Source organism: Balaenoptera musculus, chromosome 1, assembly GCF_009873245.2.
Source record: "Balaenoptera musculus isolate JJ_BM4_2016_0621 chromosome 1, mBalMus1.pri.v3, whole genome shotgun sequence".
Taxonomy (NCBI): Eukaryota; Metazoa; Chordata; class Mammalia; order Artiodactyla; family Balaenopteridae; genus Balaenoptera; species Balaenoptera musculus.
In genome coordinates, this window is record NC_045785.1 from 105,527,173 (window position 1) to 105,553,833 (window position 26,661).

Consider the following 26,661-nt stretch of genomic DNA (forward strand, 5'->3'; position numbering starts at 1 on the left):
GGCCATCACTGCCCAAGCTACTCTACTGCCTGTCATCCTGTACCCTCCCCCACCCCCCTAACTCCCCTTCCTCAAGGTCCTCAAAGTGCCCGCTCCTCCACGCTCTTCATCCTCCGCAGCGTGCATGTGGTGACGTCGCCACGCTCAAACACATCTCCCAAACATTTCTTCGTTAGGGAGGAGGCAGGCAAAATACAGCATCCCCGAAAGAACAAGTCTTACTCAACCCTCCCCTTCAGGACCCCGAACACCTCAAGGCTCCCCAGTCATTCTCCGATTGCCCCCCCCTTCCCCATTTCTTTCTACAGGGTCTGTCCCCAGGACATCTAGCCCCCCCGCCCCGCCCCCCAGTGCGCAGCCTCCGTCGGGCGCAGCCCTAGCACAGGTGCAGCTTCTGGTGCTGCGCGAGGTGCGTCTTGTAGCGGAAGCCCTTGCCACAGCCGGCGCACTTGTGCGGCTTGTTGCCCGTGTGGATGCGGCGGTGGCGGATCAGGTGCGAGCTCTGGATGAAGCTCTTGCCGCACTCAATGCACGTGTAGGGCTTCTCGCCCGTGTGCGTGCGCTGGTGCTGCGTGAGCGTGGAGAAGTCGCTGAAGCGCTTCTCGCACTGGCCGCAGCGGAAGGGCTTCTCGCCCGTGTGCACGCGCAGGTGGTTCACCAGGTGCGAGTTGCGCCCGAAGCCCTTGCCGCACTCGCGGCACACGTACGGCCGCTCACCCGAGTGCGTGCGCTTGTGCGTGAAGAGGTGAGAGCTGACGCTGAAAGTTTCTCCGCACTCGGAGCACATGTAGGGCTTCTCGCCCGTGTGCACGCGCTGGTGCTTCACCAGGTCCGAGCGCCAGCTGAAGCGCTTGCCGCACTCGCCACAGCCGTGCGGCTTCTCGCCCGTGTGGATGCGCTGGTGGTTGGCCAGGTGCGAACGGCGCACGAAGCCCTTGCCGCACTCCCCGCAGGCGAAGGGCCGCAGCGCCGCCGGCCCCGCACCGCTGGCCGCCGCGTGCGCCCGCCGGTGGCTCAGCAGGTGCGAGCTGAGGCTGAAGGCCTCGCCGCACTCGGGGCACGGGTAGGGTTTCTCGCCCGTGTGCAGGCGCCGGTGCTTGAGCAGGTCGGCGCGCCAGCTGAAGCTCTTGCCGCAGTCGGCGCACAGGTTGGGCCGCTCGCCCGTGTGCAGCCGCAGGTGGTTGGTCAGGTAGGTGTTGCGGCTGAAGCCCTTGCCGCACTCCCCGCAGCGGAAGGGCTTCTCGCGCGGGGGCCGGGCCAGCGCGGGCCCCGCCCCGAAGCCCCCGGCCACGCCCACGCCCACGCCCATCATCCCCACCACCCCGCCGCACTCGCCTGCGAAGCCGAAGGGCTCCAGGCTGGCGGCCGCGGCGGCCTCCGCCAGGCGGTGAATGCGCTGGTGCTGCAGGAAGGCGGCGCCCGGGCTGAAGCTCTCCCCGCAGTCGGGGCAGATGGTGGGCGCGTCCATGATGCTGGCCATCAGGCTGTCGAGCTCCCCGAGGTCCATGGCCATGGGGTGGTGGAGCCGGCGGAATCGGCGGTGGGCGGGCTTGTCACCCCGGTGTCGACTCCCCAGGGAGAGGTGCCGCCTCCAGGGAAGCACGGCAGGAGGCGGCTGCTCCTCTTCCTCCTCTTCCTGGGGGCTCCGGGAAATGCCGACGGACTCCGACAGCCCTGCGAACATCGCCATCTCAGCTACTCCAGCTTGGTCATCCTCTTCCTCACGGAGAGCAACCCCTTCTTCCTCGCTCAGCAGCCCCCCTGCAACAGAAAAGGCGGCAATGGGGGAGACTATACTGGGCGCTCAAGAGGTAAACCCAGAGGAAGCCTGTCTCAGTAAGAGGGTGGGCCACGGGGTAATCCCCTCCCCCAGGGACTCTCAACCTCTCTCTCCAAGGTCCCTGTCTCCTCCACCCCCAATTCCAGCCTCCTTCCCGCCTGGTGACTCCTGGGGAAGGCCTAAAGGAGAGCGAGCTCACCTGCCCCCCTGGCTTTCCAGTTCTTCAGGCAGCTGTCTCCTGGCCCAGGCCCCACCCACTGGACCTGAGGCTCTGTTCCCCAGGGCCACCTGAAGGCCTGACAGTCAGCTTGAAATGGTCAAGTTTGGGCCAAGTGGGACTCTCTGGGATCTCGGAAGACATCTGCCCACTCCAAGAGCCACCAATGCCTTTCAAGGCCCTAGCCTCAAAAGACAAGGCCACTCCAGCCAACCACAAGAAAAGACCACCCGACCTAACTAGGCGCCGAACTGAGTTTTTAAATATGATTGGTCAGTCTGCAACCGCTTAAGATGAAACAACAAACCAAACACACCCCAACCTAAGGGCTTTACTATGTAAGGGGGGTGGAGAGTTGGGAAAAAGGGGAGGTGAGTGCAGGGCCTAGAGCTGGTGAGTCCAACTTAGAGGCTGATCCAGAACACACATCTGTCTGCCTCTGGCTGCTTATCCCCAAGCAGAGGACAACCGAGAAAGTTACTGGGATGTGAAAGACCACGTGCTCTGTGCACTGCAACGGAGGGCAGCAGCGGGTCTGGGAGGTGTCCTGGGGAAGGAATGTAACCTCACGGCCCTGATCATAAGGTATTTCAGCTCATTTCTGTCCCCAAGGCGTGCACAGAGCAGGATAAAGCAACAAAAGCCCAAAGATGGAACCAAGGAAGCGGATGGAGGCCCAGCGTTTACTCTTTCCAGATCAGGAATAGCAAGGGATTTAGGAGAGGCCTTGGGCACTTTGGGTATTAGCCACATGGACCTGGGCAGGTCCCTTACCACTGTGTTTATTTATCTGCAAGTGGGGATGATGACTGTTAACTGTAAACATCTGGATCTGTGCTAAGCAACTCATCTAACTCTCCAGCAACCCCAGGACGTAGGTCCCAATGTTACCTGTGTTCCCTCTTGTACTGTTACACGTGTGATTTTATGGCAGTATTTTGTATGCTGTCAAGTGCACGCCTGTGAGTTACCCTCTTCACCCATGTTTACCAGTACAGCCCACCTCAGACCAGACTGATGAAAAGGATGTTCCTCAGGCTTAAGATCGTACAGAATCTGCTTAATGGTGTCCTCTAGAGAGCTGCCTCCTAAGAATGCTGCCCCTGGTTATCACTCTGGAGGAGCTAGAAATGAATGTGAATGGGGCAACTTCCACCGAAATTGCCGTTTTCTCCTCACCTGTGCAGATGTTAGACACTAGTTCCCTCTCCTCTGAGTCCCCTCTTAGAGCTTCATCCTGTGGGTTGGAGCCCATCTCCTGCTCCAGGTGGCATTCTCTCTTGTCTGCGTCATGTGGGTTAGAGCCCATTCCTCTGTCTTCTGGGTCCCCTTCCCTGTCTTCAGAGTTCTCAAAATCAGAGCCCATCCCCTTGTCTTCTGAGTCCTGGGCTTCACACACGCCCCGTTTATCTTCTCGTTCCATCCAGGAAGAACAGGACAAGGGAGGTGACCAGGGATCCCTGCTCCAGACAAAACACACAGATAAAGGTCACGTGAGTCTGGCCTCATCCCCCTACCAGGTCTGGCTTTGATTTCCATGAAAATCAATGGCACAGTCCAATAAAATGTACAGAGTTCCAAGCCCCAGATGGCAGATCTCTGCTCCATCTCACGCTTTAAGGTAAATAGAACTGAGCGAAAAGAAGGCTGGTCTGGGTAGCAGAGGGACAGTGGCAACTCATGAGGCCACATGTCAACTCTCACTGGACTACAATTCCATCTGCTTCCATATATGAAGTGGATTATTCTATTAACATGGCTCTATAGCCTTAACAGTGGGGTAACAGTGGTATTCCCACTTTACAGATGAGAAAATTTAAACCTCAAAAAGAAGACCCCACTAGCCTAAGGCTAACTTGTAAGCAGTAAAGTGGGAATTAAACCAATTGTGCTGCTTCAAAGTTCCATGAGTTCCTTACTCTAGTTAAAGCTTGCCCTCCTCTAAATAGATACAATTTTTATTTGTATACAATATTTTATTTACTGAGGTCAATTATACCTCAGTAAAGCTGGGGGGCGGGGGTGCAGCTTGCCCTCCTCAAACCCACAGCAATTTTGTGAGGATTTTAGCTACTTATGAGGGGGCCTCTAAGGAACCAGAGGAAAAGTACATTGAAGACACAAGACTAACAAAAGCATCGGTATATTAACTTCTTATCTAAGACTGTGTCACCAACAGCAGCATCCTGGCTCCACAGTGAGGATATGCTGCTTTCCTGTGAGCAGTGAGCCAAGTAGTTCAAGCTTTAGTAGGTCTGTTGGGGGTGGTGGAAGAGATGCAGGGACCCTCTGTATTAGAAGCCATCTCTATAGCCTGATGAAATATTTTGCCTTATTATATCCTTTAATTGTAGAGAGCCCTTAACAGGAACGTCCCCTGGCACAACTGGTAACCCCTCCACAGAACAGGCCAACGTGTGAGTTGTAGGGAGACGATGACATCAGATTCCTAAACCTTTTGTAGATGGCAGGTTTACGTTTCAAAAGTATAGGGCGCCCTGCCAAGACTGGGCAGTTGAGCCAAAAATAATTGACATCTGCCATCTATCACTCTTACAGCTCAGCTCAAGGCAGCAAAACAGTTTACAGGTCAAGGATCTTGGACTGACGTTGAAGTGTACAGCTCTCTCTCTGCCTTGGCAGTCCCAAGAATATGGCTGAGCATGTGGCTTTTCCTACCTGCCTCTGTTGACAGGGCTTCCCAGAGGCAGCCCCGGCTCTGTGACTTTTCGGCGTGGAAAGCAGGCGTTACCAGCAGCAGCCTTTCCGGTGGAGTCAGCCTTACTCTGCAGCCCAAGGCGAGTCAGTTAACCTCCCATTGTTTCAGTGTCCTCATCAGTGCAAGGAGGATAATGCTACATAACCTTTCACACACGGAGGGTGTCAGAAGGAAACATTAAGAAGCACTTTGGAAAATACTGTGGCATGGACTCGATACTCTGAGTAGTCCAAATGTGGAATTCACACAGTATTCCTCTTTCTAAGTCCTGATGCCATTCCAGCCCACCTCAAAGACACACCAGCCCCTCCGTAATTTTGGCAGACTCACGGCCCTAAATAGCACATTATATCCTTTCTCAGAGCTGATGATATGCTCCCTAGATTAGAGGGAAACATCAAGCCTGCTTCTTAAACATCACAGGAAAATGGCTGGACTGAGGATGGTCAGTCAGCAGTGTCCTGGAACACAGCTGGTCCCTTTAGAATGTATAACTGTTTAAAATGCCAGGTCCCAAACACTCAGGATTAGGCTGTAGGAGAAAATCCCTTTAAAGCCATAAACCTTTTAAGAGGTCTATCCCGCAAGGGACTATTGACCCCAAGTCACTTCTACCCATCACCCTCTTGCCTCCTGGAGCTCAGACTCTATAGACAAGTACAGCCCTTGAGTCAGCATAGATATAATACACCCCGAAGACAGGCGGTAGAAGGTTTTCAAACATGTGACCTGTTGGTTTGCTAGTGGCTGAAAGCAGTGGAGAGGTGGGAGAGGGACTTAAAGGGGACTTAGTCAATGGTTTCTGCCAATCTAAGATGAGCAAGAAGAATTTTATCAATAAAGTAAAGGAAATCAAATAAGTGTGTCACCAGAAATTCATAAAACTAAAATGGCAGGGTATGGTACCCAGAATGGTACAGAAGTAACTGCAGCCCTCCACCATAAAGGGTAGGATTTAACGGTCTACCCTGGGAAGCAGGAAAGCTTAAGGTTTTACCCCAAACCCTTTTACGAAGGACAGAGCGCCTTCTTAGAGATCACCCCAGACACAGCAAAAATGGAACAAGCAGACTTTCTGATTTGTGATTTCTTGGGAACCAAGAGATAGTTCATACCAGAGATATTAAATAAATAAACTTTTTTTTTTTTTTTTTTTTTTTTTTTTAGATTTAAGTGGGGAGAGCAGGGAGAGGCAGAATCTGAGTGAGTTCCCCATTTAGGGCTGTCTTATGAAGTTCACAATGCTGCCCCACTCAGGATTAAGGAGGCTCTGAGCTCCCAAAGGGAGCATGTCCAGATCCTTATTCACACCAGGGGAGGGAGGATTAGGTATGTTCTGGAAAGAGCAGGAAGCTCCTGTTGCCTAGAGAGATACATTCATGGTACAACATCTACTCAAATCTGTTTTAGAATGCATTATGTTAGTGCAAAAGTGGAACTATGCATGCCCCACAATATGGATTCAGCTCCATTCACACCATCACATCATAGGATTCTAGGCAGCTATCAAGTAACAGAGAAGGCTATTTAGAAGTATGGAAAGGTAGTCACAATATATTATTAGATGAAAACTAGCTGGTTTAAAAATAATCTCATTTGTTTATTAGTATATGCACACTAACATATAGTTACACATGTCTACACAGGTTCAGAGAGGAAAACCAGAAGATTATTTATCAAAATGTTAAATATCTCTTGGTCACTTCTAGGGGCTTTGCATCATTTAATCTTAACAACAACCCAGTGAAGCAGAGTATGATTTTCAACTTCAGAGACGAGGAACTAGGCACTTAAGCGATTAGCTCAAGGTCATACAAATCATAAGTGGCACAGCAGGGACAAAGCCCCTGATGTCCAGCTCCAGTACCCACATTCTTAACCAGAAGCTGGTGTGTTGTTTGGGATAACTTTTCCTTTTTGTGAACATCAGTATTTTCTACAATAAAGATGTATTATTATCAGCAAAAGATGCCAACTTTGTTTTCAACGTGATAAAATACATTATAGGAGAACCTACAATTATTCAAAAGCAGCAAAAAGGAAGACAAGGACAGGAGTTGTGCTTAGCTCAACCTAGAAGACTTAATTTTCAGAAATGTTATCTACACACCAGTATAACTGAACTGTCAGTCACTAGCTATCTAGGCACATTTTGTTCCATTCATTCTCAAAATAAGAACTAGCAACATGTTTTCTGAGGCAAGGCCAGGGTTGGCTAATGAGTAGGTGGCAGGACATTGTGATAGCTTTGTGGCTAAACTGACCTGGGTTCAAATCCTGTTCTTTGTCAGCTACTTCACCTTGTGCAAGTGACTCCACCTTGCTGAACCTCAGATTCTACATCCATAAAAACAAGCATGCTGCCACCTACCATATAAGGTTAATGTAAAAGCAGGTGGCACACTGTAGAGACACAATAAATGGTAGTCATAATATGAAACTTATGGCAATGACTTGATTCAAGAACACACACACACACCCACACTTCTCAAATTGGGGGTCACCTTTTCACAGCTATATTCACCGAGAATGGTGTTTGGCAAGTACGAACAAAAAACTTCCTCTGGCTTGGCCACTAAAGGCTCTATTAATGAATAGCCCACCACGTGGAGACAAGAACCAGGGAGGGGTTGGCTGCTTAGGGGAGCTGGGGAGAGGGAAAAAGGTTCAGTTCCATGTGGGTTTGGAGATGCTGTTAACGCATCCTGCATAAAGGAATTATTCGTCTAAAGTATGCGTGGTCCAACAAATCCTGACTTAAACCATCTATAAGGGAGCTCTTCTCCCCCCAGTAAGAAGGGGTACAAGTTTAAAGGGGGGGAAAACCAAACAGAGGTAAGAGTGGGAGTAGTCAGGCAAAGAAGATCCATTCTGCATCTGGTTCTAATCACTGAACTAGCAGTAATGAGGAGAGCCCTGGTTTTGGCCACCAAAGACACTGTGCTATGTGACTTACAGTAAGTACTTGCCCCTCTGGGCTTCTGTTCAATGAGGAGGTTGGGTATGAATGTGCCCGAGTCCTCTTCTCCTGGTCATGCCACAAGCAGGAGCATGAATCCAGGGAGGCACCACTGTCAGTTTCGTTAGACATGTTCAACTCCAGCTCGTTTACCTGACTCCCACAGCAAGCTGTTAAGTTCCCAAACACCCAAGACCACCACCGCCAAACCCTTCTCTAGGGCGCAGACCACGTCAGGGTAGGATCAGTCAACTTTGCCGAGACTACTCAAATTCTAGTTTTTAGAACCTGCAATATTTTCATGTTCCTTTCCCCCTACCCGCCCCCCCCAACTCAGAAAAGAGTAATGTTTCTAACTCTATAAAGTCACTAGGCTCAAGCGCCTTCTAGACAAGCTCAACCCCCTGCGAAAGACGAATCCGATCAGTCTGAAGATATTGCTACAGAGTGGAAGTAAATGTGATAAAGTATGTTGGAAGGAAGGAGCGGGGAGGGAGGGAATGAGGTGGGGGAAGGGGAGGTGGAGCCAGCCGCGGAGCCAGAATCGGAACTTAACCTGCCTGAGCTTCTTGGCACCTTCTGCCAACAGCGCCCTCTGGACCGATAGAAACGCAAAACCCATTCCTTTCCAACAGCAAAAGCGCCACCACTTTAAGGATTCAACGTCGCTTCCTGCCAAGGCGTTGAAGCCCACAAGCACACACCTCTCCCCCACCTTCCTGGTAGATGAGCCACTGGCCGTCCTTCTCTGGGGCATCGTGCGCAGGACCCCCCCCCCGTGTCACGCCCCCTGCTGGCGGGAATGGGAGCGGTGGAGTGCGGCGCTCACAGCCCCCTGCTGCCAGTCGTCTCCCGTTGGGATGCCCAATGCAGCTGACCCTGCACTGGAGCGGATCCCTCTCATTTGACTCCAGTCATTCCGTCGGGTGAGCACCGACGGTCATCCACCCTGGTTTTCCACGTGAAGAGAACAGGCTCAGCCAGTTGAGCTCCAGGTGACACAGCTCCTAGGTATTGTCAGGTCTCTCCCCAGCGTCTCTTGACTCCTTGCCATGGCATTCCCACTCCCCGGGAAGGGGACAGCTGGCCAGGGCGTACCCCCCGGAGAGGAGCGGGCCCACCTGCGGCCCCTGGGCAGGCGGGATGGCCACCGCCGGAGAGCAGACGTCTCCCCGCCCCCTCCCAGGAGGGACAGGCAGTCATGTGCCACAGCCACTGCCAGGTGGCCGGGAGCCAGGCCGGCGGGGCTGTCATGTCAGGGAAAGGAAGCGGCCAGGCGGCCGGCCAGAAGCGGCTCCCACTCGGCCTCCTCCAGGCTGCAGCTCCTTTCCGGTCCCCTCTGCGCTGGCGGGTCCCTTCCCTACCTCGGCGCGGCTCAGATCCCGCCTCCCCCGAAGCCCTCAGTGCTTCCTCCCTTCACTTCCCACGCCCCCTGCGCACCACGGTCTCCCCAGGGAGGGTTTCCATTGCAGAGTCCGGCAGGGGCGCCCGGCAGGCAGCGTAGAATGCTGGAAAAACAATTTAAGTCTGCGGCTCTAAAGGCTGAACTCATGACCATAACTGGGGTCTAACGGGGGATTCCGGGGGGTTAATCATTTGTCAGTCTTCAGGCACCAACTGGGTAAACAGTCAACCAGCCTCTCAGGGGATACAGGCATCAGAGTCCTGCCTCCTCATGGGTGAGCCTGTGGTCAGAAAGAATGAAAAGGGCTAAGAACTCCACCTCGCCATACTGGCAGGGGATGGCTCCAGTGAACGGGGTGAATGTGTCTGCATCCCAAGGGCCAGCTGACTTCCCAGTCACACACCCAGACTGTCCAACCCCAAATGCCAACCTCCCAAGTGGCAGACTGCTGCATGAGGTGCACGGTAATTTCAGACAGAGCTAAAAGATTACTGCAGCTAAGTATTGACCACTCTCCAGACAGGAGAAGTTAAAATAATATGGTTTCCTCCTTGTGGTTACTGCTTTTTTACCTGGAGAGGGAAGCCCAATTTGAAAAAAGACACAGGCTCAAAACCAAGGCAACAGAGAAATCCATTTACAACCCCACTGGCCAGAGCTAGTCTGAGATTCTTTCCAATCTTTATGGTCAAGAATAGCACATATGTCCTTGGGGTCAGGCATTTCCTGTCTAATGGTTGGGCCAGGACCCCTCAGTTTGGCTGGAGGGCCTCAGCTTGTCACAGCTGCCAAGCCTCTGCCACCACCCCACAACTCCTGCACTAAATAAGAATTATTGCAATGCAGAGACAGATTCTAAGCTCCTTCAAAGTTAGACCATCTGCCCTCAGATGAGAAGGCACAGAAGCTAAAGGTTTTCATGCAGGCATTTACTTGTCCCAGATTTTACATTTAACTAAAATAGAATATTCTACCTGATGCACAGGGAATACTTCTGTTCAAGATTTTTTTCTCTGCTCTGCTTGGCATCGTCTACCAGCACTACCTGTGTACAGCCTCAGCGTCTTTTTTTATCTAGCACCTGGGCAGTCCTCAGAAAAACTGTCTTCAGATAACTCCTCGGTAGTTGGCTCAAATGTTCAATGTTTGTATTTCATGGAATCATATACTGGGGAATCCGTTTGCTGAAACTCCTTCCACAGACAAGAAATTGAGGTTCAGAGAGGGAAAGTGACCAGATCAGAGACTGAAAGGCAGTTTGCTAGAAAAGTTATGGCCAGAATCTCAATTTTCTGATGGCTTCTCCAGTGATCTTTCCATCTCTTTAATATAAAACATCACTTCAAAAACAGACAGCCAAATAAATTGGGGCATATACTTGTCTTTTTTTCCCCACGCTATTTGTCAGGGTTCTCTGGAGAAAGAGAAGCAATAGGATGTGTATACAGAAAGAGAGTTATTATGAAGAATTGGCTCATGTGGTTATGGAGGCTGGCAAGCTCAAAAATCCACAAGGTGGGCCAGCAGACTGGAGACCCAGGAGAACTGGTGCTGCAGTTCCAGTCTGCAGGCTGTTTGCTGGAGAACTCCTCCTTGCTCAGGGGAATCAGTCTTTTTGTTCTATTCAGGGCTTCACCTGACTGGATGAGGCCCACCCACATTATGGAGGTCAACCTGCTTTCCTCAAAGTTTACCAATTTAAATGTTAATGTCATCCAAACACTCTGTCACAGAAACACCCAGAATAATGTTTGACCAAATATCTGTGTACCTACCGTCCCAGCCAAGTTGATGCATAAAATTAACCATCACACACACACTGTAGCTAAAAAACACAGTCTGCAATAATCCCAATCTATGTCAAAATTTACTCATGAAAACATCTTATTTTTCATAAAAACCATTACTATATACAGAGAGTGGAATGGCGTCTCAGGGTATATGTGCTGTAAAAGACAGTGGGGAAGAATCAATTAATTAAAGATCTACAGACATGTGTGTGTACAGGCATACAAACCCCACAGCAGAAAGAGCAATTTAATAATCTATTTCACTGAAGGACAAAAGAGAAAACAGAATGCAAAGGGGGTCCATGGGGGATATGGGAGTTGTTAACAAACAGCTTTGTTCTGGGAGAGTTGATGTTGGAATCCCTCGTTAAGTTTACCAGATGGGGTCAGGTGACCTCAGGAAGTCTTTTCCAACCCAGATGATTCTGTGATCATATTTCCACTGGAATGAACAGCCCTCAAAGCAATGTTCATCACAGTGAATAGGGAGAGAGGAATGTTGGGACCAAAGGGTTTGAGGCATACATTCAATCACCCCAATTTCCCACTGCAAATTCAACAGGAAAAATGGCTCTTCCAATTCTCTGCCTAAAATAGCTGTTTGGCATCGTTGATAAAGAATGGCTGGCATGTTCCAGCCCAGCTCATTTCAGCAGTGGGTAAGTGACTCCTCTGCATATAATCCTCCAAGGTGTCTTCCAACAAAGATAAAGAGAGAATAAAAATGGAGACATCACCTGATGCTTCATTGTTCCTGCCTGATTAAATTTTAAACTCCATAGCTAGACTGTTTTCAGCATAAAGTAAAACATTTACATACACTTAAGTACACATTTTTTAAAATTATATACTTGTTACTCTTATTTCCTTAAAAATAACAGTATCAGCAAAACCAAGATCATAGGAAAATATGTGACACAACCCGGTTTCTTCAAAAATGATAACAAAAATCGGACTTCCATGGTGGCACAGTGGTTAAGAATCTGCCTGCCAATGCAGGGGACACGGGTTTGAACCCTGGTCCGGGAAGATTCCACATGCCACGGAGCAACTAAGCCCATGCACCACAACTACTGAGCCTGCGCTCTAGAGCCCGCGAGCCACAACTAGTGAGCCCGTGTGCCACAACTACTGAAGCCTGCACGCCTAGAGCCCGTGCTCTGCAACAAGAGAAGCCACCACAGTGAGAAGCCCGCTCACTGCCACAAAGAGTAGCCCCTGCTCACTACAACTAGAGGAAGTCCGTGTGCAGCAACAAAGATCCAATGCAGCCAAAAATTAATTAGTTTTTTAAAAATGATAACAAAAATGGCAAGAAAAAAAAGGAGAGAAACGTACAAGTCAAAACACTTGAGATGTATCAACCAACCTCAGTGATAGACCTTATTTGAATCCCAATTGAAATAAACTGCAACAACAAATTATAAGACAATTGTGGACTTGTGAATGAGGATTAGATATTTGATATTGAGGAATTACTCTTGTGTTTTTAAGAAATACACAGGAAAATATTTACAGGTGAAATGCTATGTCTGGAATTTGCTTCATTTGAAATGATATGTCTGTAATTCCAGGACAGAGGGGAGTAGCAGGGATGCAGATGAAACAAGATGGCCATACATTGATCACTGTTGAAGCTGGATGGTGGTATATGTGATTTTACTTTTCTATTTGCTACAAAACTTACTAATAAAGTTTAAAAATAGAAAACATAACAAATCTTCTTTTTTTCTGAAATTTAAGGTTGATTATATTCATTTACATTCTGAGCACACCATAATAAAATGTCAGTGACTTCCACAAAACGATTAGTCTGCTTTTTACAAAGTATGCCAAGTCAGGAGTGATTACAATGCCTAATATTGAACGGAGCTCTCGGGTATTGAGGGGAGAGGCAGTGGGGAAAAGAGATGAAAGAAATCTAAGTTTCATGCTTTTGAGTCTCTTTTTTTCTTTTCATGAGATAGAGGAACAGCTGTAATATACAAAATAGAATCAGAAAACTGTTTCCACTTTCATCTACTTGCATATTTCCCAAGAACTCAAAGAAGGATGCTGCCACAGCCAGTGCTTGTTTATTTCCACCATTTGTTCAGCAACAGGGAGAGGAGGGAATTCCCTGGCAGACTCTAGTGCTTCTGACTCCCTGATCTCACTGCCAAGGGCCTGGGTTCAATGCCTGGTCGGGGAACTAAAATCCCACAAGTCATATGGTGTAGCCAAAAAAAAAAAAAAAAGAGGGAGAGGAAATAAACCTGGCTGGGGGCACCGGTCATGACATCTCTGCGAGAGGAATGCTTTATCCCCAGGAAAGTCAAGCTGACAAAATGAGGCAAGGGTCCAACAGATTAAGTACATTGATAATTCATCATCTCCAGGATGATCTTCTAAGGGGATAAAAAAATGTGTGTAGATGAAAAGGAAGCTAATACACTGGTGATTTATGAAAAAAGTGATCTCCATGAGATGAACCCTAGCAGGAACAGAATTACTTTATTAGCCCAAACTGAGAACTTTTAAATTAGTGTCCTTCTCAGTGAAACACTAAGGATGCCATCCAAATGTACTCCTACCACATTACAAAGAGAACAGCTAGAAGATATCATGCTCCCACTTTATATTGGAAACCAAAAGCTTGCAGATAGTTTCCGTTTTAGCCAAGGAGACATGGTAAGTCTATGGTGCACGGAAGCAGTGACAGGACACAGCTTTCATCCAGGCAGTGAGGCGACTGTCTCAAGAAGGAGGTTGGAGTGGCCAGGACCCACTCACACCTTGAACACCATAGTTCCTAAGTCAGTCGTCAGGCTCAGCTGTTTGGGTTCCTTACATCCTTTTACCTCTAGTTCCTGGCATTTCCTGGAGAGAGCAGCAGTCCTATAGAAGCTTGTAAACAGAATAATGGTATTTTCCTTAGGCCTGGGTTCTTAGCCTGAGGGCCTTCAGAGTCCATGAACTCCCCGATAACTTATGTGAATGTGTCTGCAGAACCTCTCTTCTGATAAGAAGGCCCATAGCTTTCCCTTGGACTCTGAAAGGATCGATGGCACAAAAACAAAACAAAAGCCCTGCTATAAACCAGTACTACAGAGGATTCATGATACATTCCTATCATTTCCGAAATCATCCAGAGCAGTTTTGGGGAAGGGGGATAAGAGCAATTTCACCACTGTATGCCACAAGAACTTTTGGTGGGCCGGTGAAGAAGATAGTGACAGTAAACCTCAAATCAGGCAGTAGCACAGACAAAAACATCAGTAAGTTTCAAAGGGTATGGGGCAGAAGGAGGCACCTGGCAAACGCAACCTGCCTGATCCAGTTTGCTGATTTAGTCTAGTACCCTATGTTACAGACGAGTCAGGCAACAGAGACCCAGAAAGGTTAAGTGAATTACCCACGAATGCACCAGTTGAGGACAGACAGGAGACACTGGCATCTCAATTTTTGTTCCAATCCCCTTTCTACACAGCCCAACATAGCCTATGGGGCTTGGCTGAAAGATTCAGGCTGGAGACTTGGGCTCCTGGCCATCAGTAGTTCGTCAGCTTTTCACTTCCTTGTTATATGGCAGGTGCACTGAGAGGATGGTAAACTGCTCTTCAAGCCTCTAACACACTGCCTCTCTAGGATGGAGCTAATTTATACGAGTTTGACCCCGGTTTTATGGTTCCCATCAGTTGCTTATTTGGGCAATGAGTCAAAGCACATTAATCAAGCCATAACCTACCCAGGACACGAAACACTTTGTTAGTTAATCCTTCTCTTCTGAAAACAAAATGAATTAAAATCTGGCCAAAGTCACCAACTCATTCGTAACAAATCTTCAGAGTGTTAGCAAAGTCATCCTGCCTGCAAATACAGAATAACATGGAAATACCCAGATGAAGAAGGGGATTCTGGGAGTAAAACAAACTCCCCAGTACAAGGAGCCTGGGTCACACCAAAGGACAATTAAGGAAGGGTATCACCCAACCCATACTCACCCAACATGGCCCATGACGACAAATACAGTTTCTCAGATTCACCCTCTTTTCTATCATATCTTTTTGCTTGTTTGAATAGCTTTGCCTTCTCTGGGTGGGAGGTGGTGCAGAAGTGGGCCAGGTGACAGGAGCAAGCCAATCATAAGCTAAATGAAGAGATTCCATCCACAGATGATGGGAGAATCTCACAATTTTTTTGTTGAAAATTTCTTTAAAGGATCCCTCATTTTACAGATAAGGAAAATGAGGACCAGAGAAGATAAGTGCCTTGTTTGAACTCACAAAGGTAGTGAATTGGTGGCAGAATTGGGACTACCATTCAGGTTACCTGATTCCTTTTAAGCACAATCTCCCCTGCACCAGACTCTCCCAACGAGCTCTGTCGTATTCATGGGTTTTAGTGCTCTGGCTTTGCTGATAGCATTTCATTGATGCTGACTTCTTTCTTCCTATTTTTCCTGTTCTCTTCTGGACTCTTGCTTTTCCCCCCTATTTTGATTTTAAATATTTTTCCACTGAAAAACATAAAAGATATTCTTCAAACTTACCTTCATGTGAACCTCAGAAATGACCTCTGAATTAACAGGTTTTGAATTATCTACCGTATTTCTTAGACAAAACAGACATCTCATTGGCCAGAAAAAAGCAGTCGTTTTGAATTAGTATTGACTTAATGGAGTGTTATGGTAAACATTTAATAATTCCATGTCCTTGGTACAGCATTTGAAAAAGAAGTCATCACCAAAAAAAAAAAAAAGAAGTCATCATAAAAGAGACAGTTGGAGAGAAAAGAAAGCCTATGGCATATCAACCTGAACAATTAGTACTGACGGTCATTTTTTTTAAAAAATATTTATTTATTTATTTATTTTTGGCTGCGTTGGGTCTTCGTTCTTGTGCACGGGCTTTCTGTAGTTGCGGTGAGCGGGGGCTACTCTTCATTGCGGTGCGCGGGCTTCTCATTGCGGTGGCTTCCCTTGTTGCGGAGCACGGGCTCTAGGCGCACGGGCTTCAGTAGTTGTGGCTCGTCGGCTCAGTAGTTGTGGCTCACGGGCTCTAGAGAGCAGGCTCAGTAGTTGTGGCGCACGGACTTAGTTGCTCCGCGGCATGTGGGATCTTCCCGGACCAGGGCTCGAACCCGTGTCCCCTGCAATGGCAGGTGGATTCTTAACCACTGCACCACCAGGGAAGTCCAGTACTGACTATCATTTTTAAAGACGTTTTTAAAAATTCAAACTATGAAACTCTCTCATTGAAAGGAGAGACTTTTTCTTCTGCAGAGACTTTTTAAATGCCTAAAGCCAATTATCAAGCAATATTACATCTCCTTCTGCAGTGCCATTTTTTGGCCAACACGTCTTACAGGCTATTGGGAAAAGGAGGGCTGGTGTCAATGAGCCCTGATAAATTCTAACCTCATCGCCACAGACATCAGTTTCCTGGTGAACCATGGGCTTCCAGGGTGTGAGCCATCTCAGTAGATCATAGTCATTGCTAACATTTAGTCCGGCTCACATCAATATCAGCTATAACTTTCCATCTTCCAATCCAGTGGTCAGTCTCTTCTTTGATCTCATCATCAACACTGTAAAGTGCTGGGCATATATAATCGAGACTCCACAAATGACTACAGAAATCCTGTTCAGATGCTGTCCTTGAAATTCTCTCCTTCCTTAGTATCCAAGATATTGCACTGTCCTAGTCTCTCTCTACTTACCTTACTGCCCTGCCCCTCTTCTTATCTACTAAAACAGGTCAACCTTGCAGCTTTTTGTTTACATTTTCTTCTCCCACTCCCCTTAATCGTTTTGCCCCTTCCCCTAGTTTTCAATAAATAACTGCTCTGTCTACAGACCCCACGAAAGTGAAACTCCCCACCCCACACCGAACCCCTGACCTGTACTCCAGGTCCACATTTCTAATGATGCACCAAGCGACGCCACTAAGGAGCTTTAATGCCCCTTCTATCCTGAAGTGCTGCCCTGTATGTCACATGGGACACAGGACAGGAGGCAGCCCCAAATGGGGAAAAGCACATGTTAAGGCATCAACAGACCTGGTTTTGAACAGAAGTTTGTCACTGATACACTGTATGCTCCTAGTACAGTTATTCACCAATTTGAGACTTAGTTCCCTCATCTATACAATGGGAAAAACAAGTTACCTTGAAAGGTTGTTGAAAACACTAAGTGAATTTCCATTTGTAAAGCATCTGACCCTAGTCATATTGAAAAGCATTAGTTTTCCTCCCAAATCTTCATTACAAACCAACTCCTCCTGACAGTGCCCATTTCTGTTAATGCCTCTCCGTTCTTACTCATCAGGTTGAAAACCCTGGAGTCAACTTTGACCCCTCCCCTCTCCCCTTTCAATCAAATCAGCTGCCAAGTCCTTCCTTTTATTTCTCTCCTCTATTTTCCATTATCACTGAAGTAAACACTCTTACCAGTTACAGGGACCTACATATCATTGCTGGATCCATCTTAAAACATAGTTGCCACTCCATTTCTCCTCCTGCTCAGAAACCTCTAACTGACTCTGCCAGTGTGTCCGAAACCTCTAAGTGACTCTGCCAGTGAGTCCGCAGAAGCACAAACTCTAAGCCCTCAACAATGTAGCCCAAAGCTCTCTAACTTCTCCCTGACTTCTGCCAGCTAACCTCAGACAAAAAGGGATGCTGTAAGCCTTCCAGAAGGCACCCTATGTTTCTCTTCCCTTGCCATGCTGTTCGTTCTCAAACAACGGTTTGATGCAGTCTCTCCTTTCCTGGAGGGAAGCAATACTCTTAGTGGTTAAAAGCTCAGATTCTGGAGCCAGACCATGCGTGTGAATCCAGTCTCTAGCTCTGTATGTTACTCAACCTCTTTGAGCCTGGGCTTTTTCATCTATAAAACACGGAAAACAACTGTATTTTATTGGATTAGTGTTAAGTGCTCAGAAAGAATTATTATTATTTCACTTTGTACGATTCCTTAAGGTACTTTTCTTTATCTCATTCTGCCTAATGTCAGTTTTTAAAATATAATCATAGTTATAATAATTTGTACCTTATTGTTTACTCTCTCTCCCTCCCTACCACCTCCCAATTATAAGTCCTGGTGGGAACATATTGGTTTATGCACGTTCATGATTCCCCACAAAATGAGCCCTCAAATACTCTGTATTTTTTTAAATTTATTTTATTGATGTATAGTTGTGTTCATCTCTGCTGTACAGAACAGTGACTCAGTTATACATGTATATATACATTCTTTTTCATAGGCTTTTCCATTATGGTTTATTACAAGATATTGAATATAGTCCCCTGTGCTATACAGTAGGACCTTGCTGTTTATCCCTCCTATATATACTAGTTTATATCTGCTGATCCCAAACTAATTGTCAGAGTCCTTTAAATGGATAAAGTCAGGGATAATTATTTCTCTCCTTCAGCCTCAAAATGAAGAACTAACAAAATCAGGCAATCTAGTGATCTGGCTAAGATCACACCCGGTAAAGCAGAGCCCTGGAAACAACCTAGCTCTCCTAACTGGATCCAATAACCTGTCAGCACCAGAAGCCAAGCATGCCTAGTTATCCTGCTAAATAGGTAGACGTGATAGAAAGTGGTGATTAGCTTCAACAGTTAGAAGGTTCTCGAAAAAGAATCCTGCGCCCCACGGCCAAATGCCAGCACCCCTTGCTGGCATCAAGTAGTCCTGTGTGTGCCCTGCCTCCTCTCCAAGCCTTTACCACTCAACTCAGCAAAGAACAGAGGTGGCCCAGAGCCGTGTTTGCATTCATGGTGGGAAATGTTCCTGGGCTCTCCTGGTTGGACAGGACAACCACTTCTCTCCCACCCCTGGAGGAAAGACAGGACTAGACCAGCAGAAGTCGAGTGTGGATGAAAAAAGACCAACATCCAACCTTTACAGAGTAGTTAGGAGACTAAATGAGAAGTTGCTTGGGAGGAGAGGGCAGCAGGGAGCACAATCGAATACAGAAGAAATTTGTGTTTATCATTAGAGTGTCTACTCAGACCAAAGTTTATTCTCTAGCAGTTTTCAAGGGCTTTGTGTTCTGTTTTGTTTTCTTGCTCTGACAGGAAGGGCACGTATGTCTTGATTTCTCTTCTCACTTATAATCATCAGCCCTTTTCCTAAGGGTCCATAATTAAGCTATGAGACAAACGCAGGCTCTTAAAAAAGTTTTTTAAAAGGGTACATGCCACACAGGAAGTAGGTGACCAGAATTATTTACCAAGCCACTAATTCAATCAACAAACACAAGTACCTATGAGGGAGCCGGGAAGCAGAAATAAAGAGTTCCTATAGTAACTGCCCCCAAGCTAGTTCAGGCTGTGGCCACAGTCTGGTTAAATTTAACTGACATTTACCTTAGTTTTTAAAAAGTAGGGGAGCATTTCTTCAAGTTTATTTCACACTTTGGTTCCTCATTTCTGGGGTAAACCGGTTTTATATTAAAATAGATCTGGTACACTCACACTTCCCAAAAAGAAAAAAGATATGACAAGTTCATATATATAAAAATATATCAAGAGAACGAGAAGATAAGCCACAGGCTGGGAGAAAATATTTTCAAAATAGGTATCTGATAAAGGAATGTTATCCAAAATATACAAAGAACTCTTAAAACTCAACAACAAGAAAATGAACAACCTGATTTTAAGATGGGCAAAAGATCTAAACCTGCACCTCACCAAAGATGTAGAGATGACACATAAGAATATGAAAAGATGCTTGACATCACATGTCATTAGGGAACTGCCAATTAAAACAATGAGATACCACTACACACATATTAGAATAGCAAAACATCCAAAACACTGAAAACACCAAATGCTGGTGAGGATGTAGAAGAACAGGAACTCTCGTTCACTGCTGATAAGAAAGCAAAATGGTACAATCACTTTGAAAGACAGTTTAGCAGTTTCTTACAAAACTAAGCATACTCATGCCATAAAATCCAGTAATTGTATGCCTGGCTATTTACGCAAATGAGTTGAACGCTTAGGTCTCCACATAAAAACGTGCACATGGAAGTCTACAGGAGCTTTATTCATAATTGCCAAAACTGAGAAGCAACCGAGATGTCCTTCAGTAGGTAAGTGGATAAACGGTGGTACATACAAACAATATTATTCAGAGCCGAAAAGAAATGAGCTGTCAAGTCATGCAAAGACACAGAGGAACCTTGAATGCATATTACTAAGTCAAAGAAGCCAATCTGAAAAGGCTACATATTGTATGATCCCAACTATATGACATCAAAGAAAAGGTGAAACTATGGAGACAAACAAGACCAGTGGTTGCCAGGGGTTAGAAGGGAGGGATGGATGACTAGGTGGGGCACAGAGGATATTTAGGGCAGTGAAACTATTCTGTATGATGCTACAGTGGTGGACACATGTCATTATACATTTGTCCAAATTTAAAGAATGTACAACACCAACAGTAAATGCTAAAGTAAACTATGGACTTGGGGTAACAATGATGTGTCAGTAGAGGTTTGTCGATTTTAACAAACATACCACTCTGGTGTGGGATGTTGAAGTGGGGAGGCTATGCACGGGGCGGGCTGCGGGCAGGGAGCATATGGGAACTCTCTGTACTTTCTCCTCAATACTGCTGGGAGCCTAAAACTGCTCTAAAACATAAAGTCTATTTTTAAAAAAATTATATATGTGCATATAAAAGATCCTTTCCCCAGCTTATATCACATATAAGCATACACCCTTTGTCACAGCTCATTATAAAAAATTGGCAGTGCCATCATATTAGGAAAGAATCAAGGTGAAATGTTTTAAAATATAACGTATTCATTCACTCAACAAATTTTCTTGAACACTTACCATGTGCTACCCATTATGCTGAGTTCTGCCTTGTGGAGATTACATTCTAATGACATAATTTTTAAAACCCATGGCTTTCAAAACCACCTACTGTTACCAGAAATCACTGTCAATACCTGCTAGAGGGATTACTTTTTTTAAAAGTGATCCGTTGAAATTCACCAAGGTTCCCAGGTGTGGGGAAAAACTGTTGACTTTCCAGGTCAATAACTGGAAAGGTGTTCTTCCCAGAGTGCCCCATCTACGCATGATCAAGCATCAAAGATGCGCTAACCTCCTGAATATGCAGGACACTGAGACCAAAGCGATACGTTTCTTGTTAATAAAACCCAGAAAGAATGGTTCCTGTTTTGTAAGTTTGGGTAAGATCTTGACAAAGTTCTCAGAAGAAAATATATGTAAAATGCCTCTCTGAATGAATGTAGGCCCTTTCCCCCTTAACTACACACATTTTAGCAAATTAGAGCTGTGAGCAGATGACCCAGACTTGACCCTCTGCAGGAAGGGGAAACTAGAGAGTTGCAGGTGGCCCTCCTCACACTGGCTGGAACACCGTTGCTAGCCTCTGGATGCACCATGCATGACTTGCTGAACAAGTGCAGGGACCCCCAAGAACTGTCCTATCATTTAAAATGACTAATGTGCTTATAACAACCCCTGCACACTATGTTTATACCGAGGCTTCCAAAGCACTGTGGGGCCTTGAGGTCAGGGAAAGAGAGGCCTTAGCCTCAGGAAATGGGTTCAATCTTGTGACAAGTAAAAGTCTCTTCACCCAAAAAGGAGAGGCTGCTGATCTTTTTAGCAGCCGCATTAATATATGATGCAATAAAACCCAATTCCATACCCCATACAAATCATGCTACTCTTCTCAGAGGTAAAAACAGAAGGGACTATCTTCCTTCCTCATCCCAGCCTTTTTTTTTTTTCATATCTGCAGAAGCAGGGAAACCCCTCCAGTTTTCTCTGATGTGCAGCAAAGAAGTCTTTCCTAGGAGATGTGGTAGAAGGTGTGCATGACAGCAATGGGGAAGGTACTGAAGCAATAGCCCCACCCATGCTACCCAACATCAATAAAACACCATCATTTAGCACTGATCAAGTTCCTACAACTCAGCAATACACAGACCTGCTCTCACATATTTCCAGAGGGTGCTTACATTTTTGGGCAGTCATGCGAAAAGGATGAAAATTAACTAAGAAAATGATCCTCTGATCCCTCTCCTACAAACTGGCAACATGCAAGTAATGTTTCATGCCTACATTTTTGCATTTTGAGTCATTACCAATTCATCATCAACTCACAGTGCCTGAAAGCCCACCATATGCCAGGTTGTGTTCTGGACATAAAGTCCCTGCCATGTGTAGAGAATATGCAAATATTCCAGCACACGGTGGAGGCTCATTCAAGTTTACAGTCATCAAGAAGACATTGAGCCTCAGGTATTTCAGACAATGCAAAAGGTTAGAGGAGAGGCTAAATGTGGCCTGGAGTGGTCAAGAAAGTCTAAGGAAGGGGTGAGACTTGGCCTGGGGGGAGAACAGAAAGAATTCAGATAGGCTGGGAGAAAAGGGAAAAGAATTCCAGGTAAACAGTTCTGTGCCCAAAGGTCTTATTATGGATTCTAAACCTGGTCTTTCCAAATGATGGCCATGGGATTATGAGGGCACAGAAACAATGAATTTATGAAAAACCAGGGCCTCTCACATGAGATCCATTAGGATGCATTTAGAAGCCCAACAATATTCCTGGAAGGAAATTTGGAAAGTGAAGGACTTCAGAGGAAGAAGGAATAGATCCAGCAGTTTTCTCCCAGGGAGAACAAAGACACAGCGCTCTGAACAGGCTCGAGAGTCGACAGACCTAAATTCCAGTCTATCTCCAGAATCTGGGACTCCAAGCAAGATTCTTAACTCCTCTCTGAGCCCCAGTTTCTTCCTTTTTAGAATAGGGATAACAATATGTAAATCATCAGATTAAGGCAATGCATAGAAATTCCCTAGTTCAACAGCTGATACATAGATGTTCAATAATAGTAACTCTTGTCATCATGTACAAAAGAAGCATAAAAAACTTTCCAGTTAGAGATAAATGAGCAACTACAAAACTGCAATGTCTTTAAGGAATGTTTGATGAAAGTGTGATCTGTCTTGTACTTCTATATGCCACATTTTTAATCCTAGTAGACTGCTTGGGCTATAAAGTCAAATCGACATAATGGGAGTCAGTGGCTTAGTTGCAAGTAGCAGATGACCCTTGTAGTGCTACTTTCTAGAAAGTGCATTGAACCTTCACAACTGAGAAGAAACCATTACCTTCTTCAGTCCAGGAACGTGACAAAAGTCATCGGTTATCCCCTTGGGATTAATCCATTCCATACCCTGCCTATAGAGTTTGAAAATTTAGGCTGGCAAAGAACCTTTTCAACAAACTTTTAATGAGTGTCTTTGTACTAGACACTGTGATAGATCCATTTAGGGTCTCCTAATGCAGGAGCAAAAGGAAAAACTCTAAGATGCTTTAGAGCCACAATTGCGATGAATTCTTACAGGTCTACGGGAAAGGCTTCATCCTCTTTTTTACAGAAAAAGAAAGACATCAATTAAGATATATACATTCTTTTAATTCTTTTACTCATTCCTTCATTTACTCATGTTTTTCAAATAACATCCTTTGTGCACAGACAGGTACAAAGGACAGGGTAGAGACAGCCATTGCCCTCAAGGCATTTACATTTTGAAGGGGAGAAAGAAATAATCTAACTATCACAAGGAAGACCAGAGATGGGTGTCGTCCAAAGGATGCAAAGTACCATGGAGATGAGATTAATCCTAACTGAGAGGTCTAGGAAGACTTCTACAAAACTTGTGCATCAGCTGGGCTAGGATTTGGAGAAAATCATCAGGGCAGTGCAGGCATGGAGTTCAACTTTATGGAGACACACAGGTGGAAGAATGTCTGGGGAGCTATTTGCTGCAAGAACGGGTAGGTAATATGAGGTGGCCCAGGTCCAGCGGAGAATAGAGGTTAAGTAAACACTGAATTGTTAAGGGTTTCGAATGCTAAACTTAGAAGTTACCTTCCTGATTACATTAACACTACGTAGTATGTACTAAGAAACCTGTTAGGAGAGGGGAAAAAAATGAAGGAAAAGAAAAAAGAAGTAAGAACTTAGATCAAAGGAAAAGCCCAAATGGCATTAACATAGGTTCACACTCCAGACCTCTTAATGACATTGCAGCTTTTTTTTTTTTTTTCACTCTACATGAGCAGGCAAGGTCTTTCTTGTCCTAATTTATCACCTTTCACCAGCTTTTACCCTTTCTCCTTGCCTTTACTAGACATTAGAAATTGGGCAAATATGTAGATTCTGAGGAAATCCAAAGGGCTGGGGGTGGGGGGAGGGAGAGGAAATGCGACGCAACGCCATCAGCCTTAATCATCCAACCTTCAGCCGAGGTCACCCGTCCCAGGCCAATTCAGCTACATCACCGGTTCTTCTCAGTCTGATTTCTTTCCATTCACTCCCTTAATCCCAGTCGTTTTTGAAGGCCATCTATGTTTTCCTTTCTGTAAAGTAAAAGGTAGCCAGACTTCCCATTTATGACCTTTGTTCACTATGGTGCCATCATATTCTCTTCGGGGCCCAGCTGAACTTCTAACATCAAATTTCCCCCAACGACAACCTCCACCTCCACCTCCACCACACACACACACACACACACACACACACACACACAGCCAATATGTTCCAACTAGAAATCATCTTCCGAATTCACAGAGCCTTTTCTCTTCATTTCGCCACTCTCATGCCCTCAGCCTCAACAACTGGGTTTTTCCCCACTCTGTTCTTATCTCACACAAGATGCTTCATCTCTTCTAGAGAAGCCAGTGGAAAAGGTTCTGCATCCCCCTATATAGGATGCAGGGCTCTGTGCCTACCACATCATCATGAGCCTTGGGTACTCCTGCCTCACCACCCAAATGGCATTTTTCAAGGTTCATTTGGCTCTTAAAATGTATTCCACTTTAAATAATATCCCTATGTTGGCTTGTTAAGAGAAGAAGGCAAACACTTGAGTACAGCAGTAAAATAAACAGTGGAGGGGAGAAAGGAGAAACAGAGGCTTCTTAGGCGGGGGAGTTCAGTTACACAGGAGTGACACTTGGACTGTGTTCAAAGTTGCCCACTCATCCATCACAGCTCCTCAAAGACTATATTAACTTGCTAGCCATTATCCAACCGCCTTTACCACACCCTTAGTCCCATGGGAGGAGGATAACGCCATAGGGGACGCAGAGTATTCATGTCACCTAACAGGTAAAAGACAAATAGGCCAGCTATCAGAGCAAGGATAAAACATCACTAGATTGAATCCAGTCTAATGCTCACGTAGCAATGGGTGGGTGATTCATTATTTGGGATGGGGGTGGAGGCGGTTAGGAAAAAGGAAAATCGTGGAAAGTCCCAGAGGAAGTGGTCATCCAATTCTCGAAGCGTGGCTATAAGGTACACAGCGCGCCCCTGTTGCCGCTGGCTCCCGCCCTCAACCTCTTACTCGCCCTCTCCTCCCAACGCGCACTTCACCCCGTGCCTTCACTCACAGCCCTCAGCTTCGGTGCTCTCCCTGGGTGAAGGTACCGGCTTTGCCCCACCGGCACACATGGACATTCGGCGTTGGGAAGCCTATCAGAGCTAAACGGCGACCACCCCTAGGACGACGAGCTGCTGCCCATCTACCCACTCATCCTTATTGTGCCATTTGCCCAGTCTGATGGCTGCCCAAGCCGCTGCTCTGAGTCAGGATAGAATGGAGCGGAGAGAAAAAGGGAGAACACATTTCACAAGGACCCAAGATGACCCGCTGGCCCCCCTCGGAGTCTCCCATCCCCACCCCCCCAAAGCCCCGAGTGGGGCTGGGGGCGCGGAGAGACAAGGCGAGGGGAGCGCAGTCGGTCCCCGTCCGCAGCTGCACACAAAGCCCTTCACCTTCTCCTTGCCTCCCAAGCTCCTCCCTGGGCTTCGTTTTTCCGAGGGTCTCGGATGCCCCCTTCGGTGGTCGGCGGGACGGTCTGACTGCCTCTCCAAGCGCTGCCTCCTCCCTCGCGTCTCAGCCTCCTCCTCCCCGCCCCTCGCCACAGACCCCGAAGGGACCTCTGTCCGGGCTTGGGGGCCGCCAGGAACAACCCCCTGCGCCCGGGGCCCCGGAGCCCCTGCGCCCCCGGGGCGCGGACAGCGGTACAAGTTCGCCCAGCCGTTCCGCCACCCGCTCTCGGGCGCACACCCCATCCCCGCAGCGGTCGGGTCGGGTCCCGATCAGCCCCATCCTCAGGAGGCGTGGGAGCCCAGCCGCAGCCACGCTCCTACCTGCGCGGCGGCGGGCGCGGCAAGGAGCGAGGGCACCGCGCGCCCCGGCCCGAGCCCCGCGCCGCGGCGCGTCTGCTCTCGTGCTGCTGCTGCGGCGGCGGCTGCAGCGGCCGCGGGCTGGCTGGCGGACTGGCTGGTCGCCCGGCTGGCTCCTCGCTGGGGCTTCCTGTAGGGCTGGACAAAGGACATTTCCTGGGAGGAGCAGGGGAATGTTCCCAGCATGCCTCGATTTGTAGTTCCCGGGGACTTCCTGCCACCACAGCAGCGGGCGCCCGGGAGGCAGCTCCGGCCAGACTAAGACCCCGGGCCCGGAGGAGAGGCGCTGCCCTCTTCCCTAAGCGCTCCCGGGAAGGGGGCGGCGCGTGGAAACGACCCTGGGCCCCGCCCCGCGGCGCACGCCGAGCCAGCGGCCCCGGAGGGCGCGGGTCTCTGCGCGGGAGTCCCTAACTGGGGTCCTGCCGCTGAGCTGTCGCAGTGTGCGGGGGGACTGCGGGGGGAGAGGCCTTTTCTTTAGAAATGAGGAAGTTGGGGATGGGTTCGCTTTAGGTCATCTGGGATTTTTAAAATAGATTTTCTTTTTCTTTTTCC

The 26,661-nt window shown here is 47.2% G+C and overlaps 1 protein-coding gene across 4 annotated transcripts; it reads right to left on the reverse strand.

Moving 5' to 3' along the window:
- Positions 1-340: 340 nt before the first annotated feature.
- Positions 341-26,184, reverse strand: ZNF697 (zinc finger protein 697). 4 transcript variants are annotated; one of them, XM_036831803.1, is made up of 3 exons: positions 26,074-26,184; positions 3,177-3,457; positions 341-1,761 (listed from the first exon to the last, which is right to left on the reverse strand). In XM_036831803.1, the coding sequence occupies exons 2-3, from the start codon at positions 3,418-3,420 to the stop codon at positions 377-379; spliced, it is 1,629 nt and encodes a 542-aa protein (XP_036687698.1). In that variant the 5' UTR covers positions 3,421-3,457; positions 26,074-26,184; the 3' UTR covers positions 341-376. The 4 variants fall into 4 exon arrangements, with proteins under 4 accessions (XP_036687698.1, XP_036687675.1, XP_036687691.1 ...); XM_036831780.1 differs by lacking the exon at positions 26,074-26,184 and adding an exon at positions 9,116-9,271; XM_036831796.1 differs by lacking the exon at positions 26,074-26,184 and adding an exon at positions 8,391-8,728.
- Positions 26,185-26,661: the final 477 nt, after the last annotated feature.

Excerpts from the sequence above, each read along its gene's own strand:
- ZNF697 (XM_036831803.1), bottom strand. The coding sequence starts at position 3,420 with ATGGAACGAGAAGATAAACGGGGCGTGTGTGAAGCCCAGGACTCAGAA. Across the intron at positions 1,762-3,176 it reads AGTGTCTAACATCTGCACAG|GGGGGCTGCTGAGCGAGGAA; the intron begins GTGAGGAGAAAA and ends TTTCTGTTGCAG.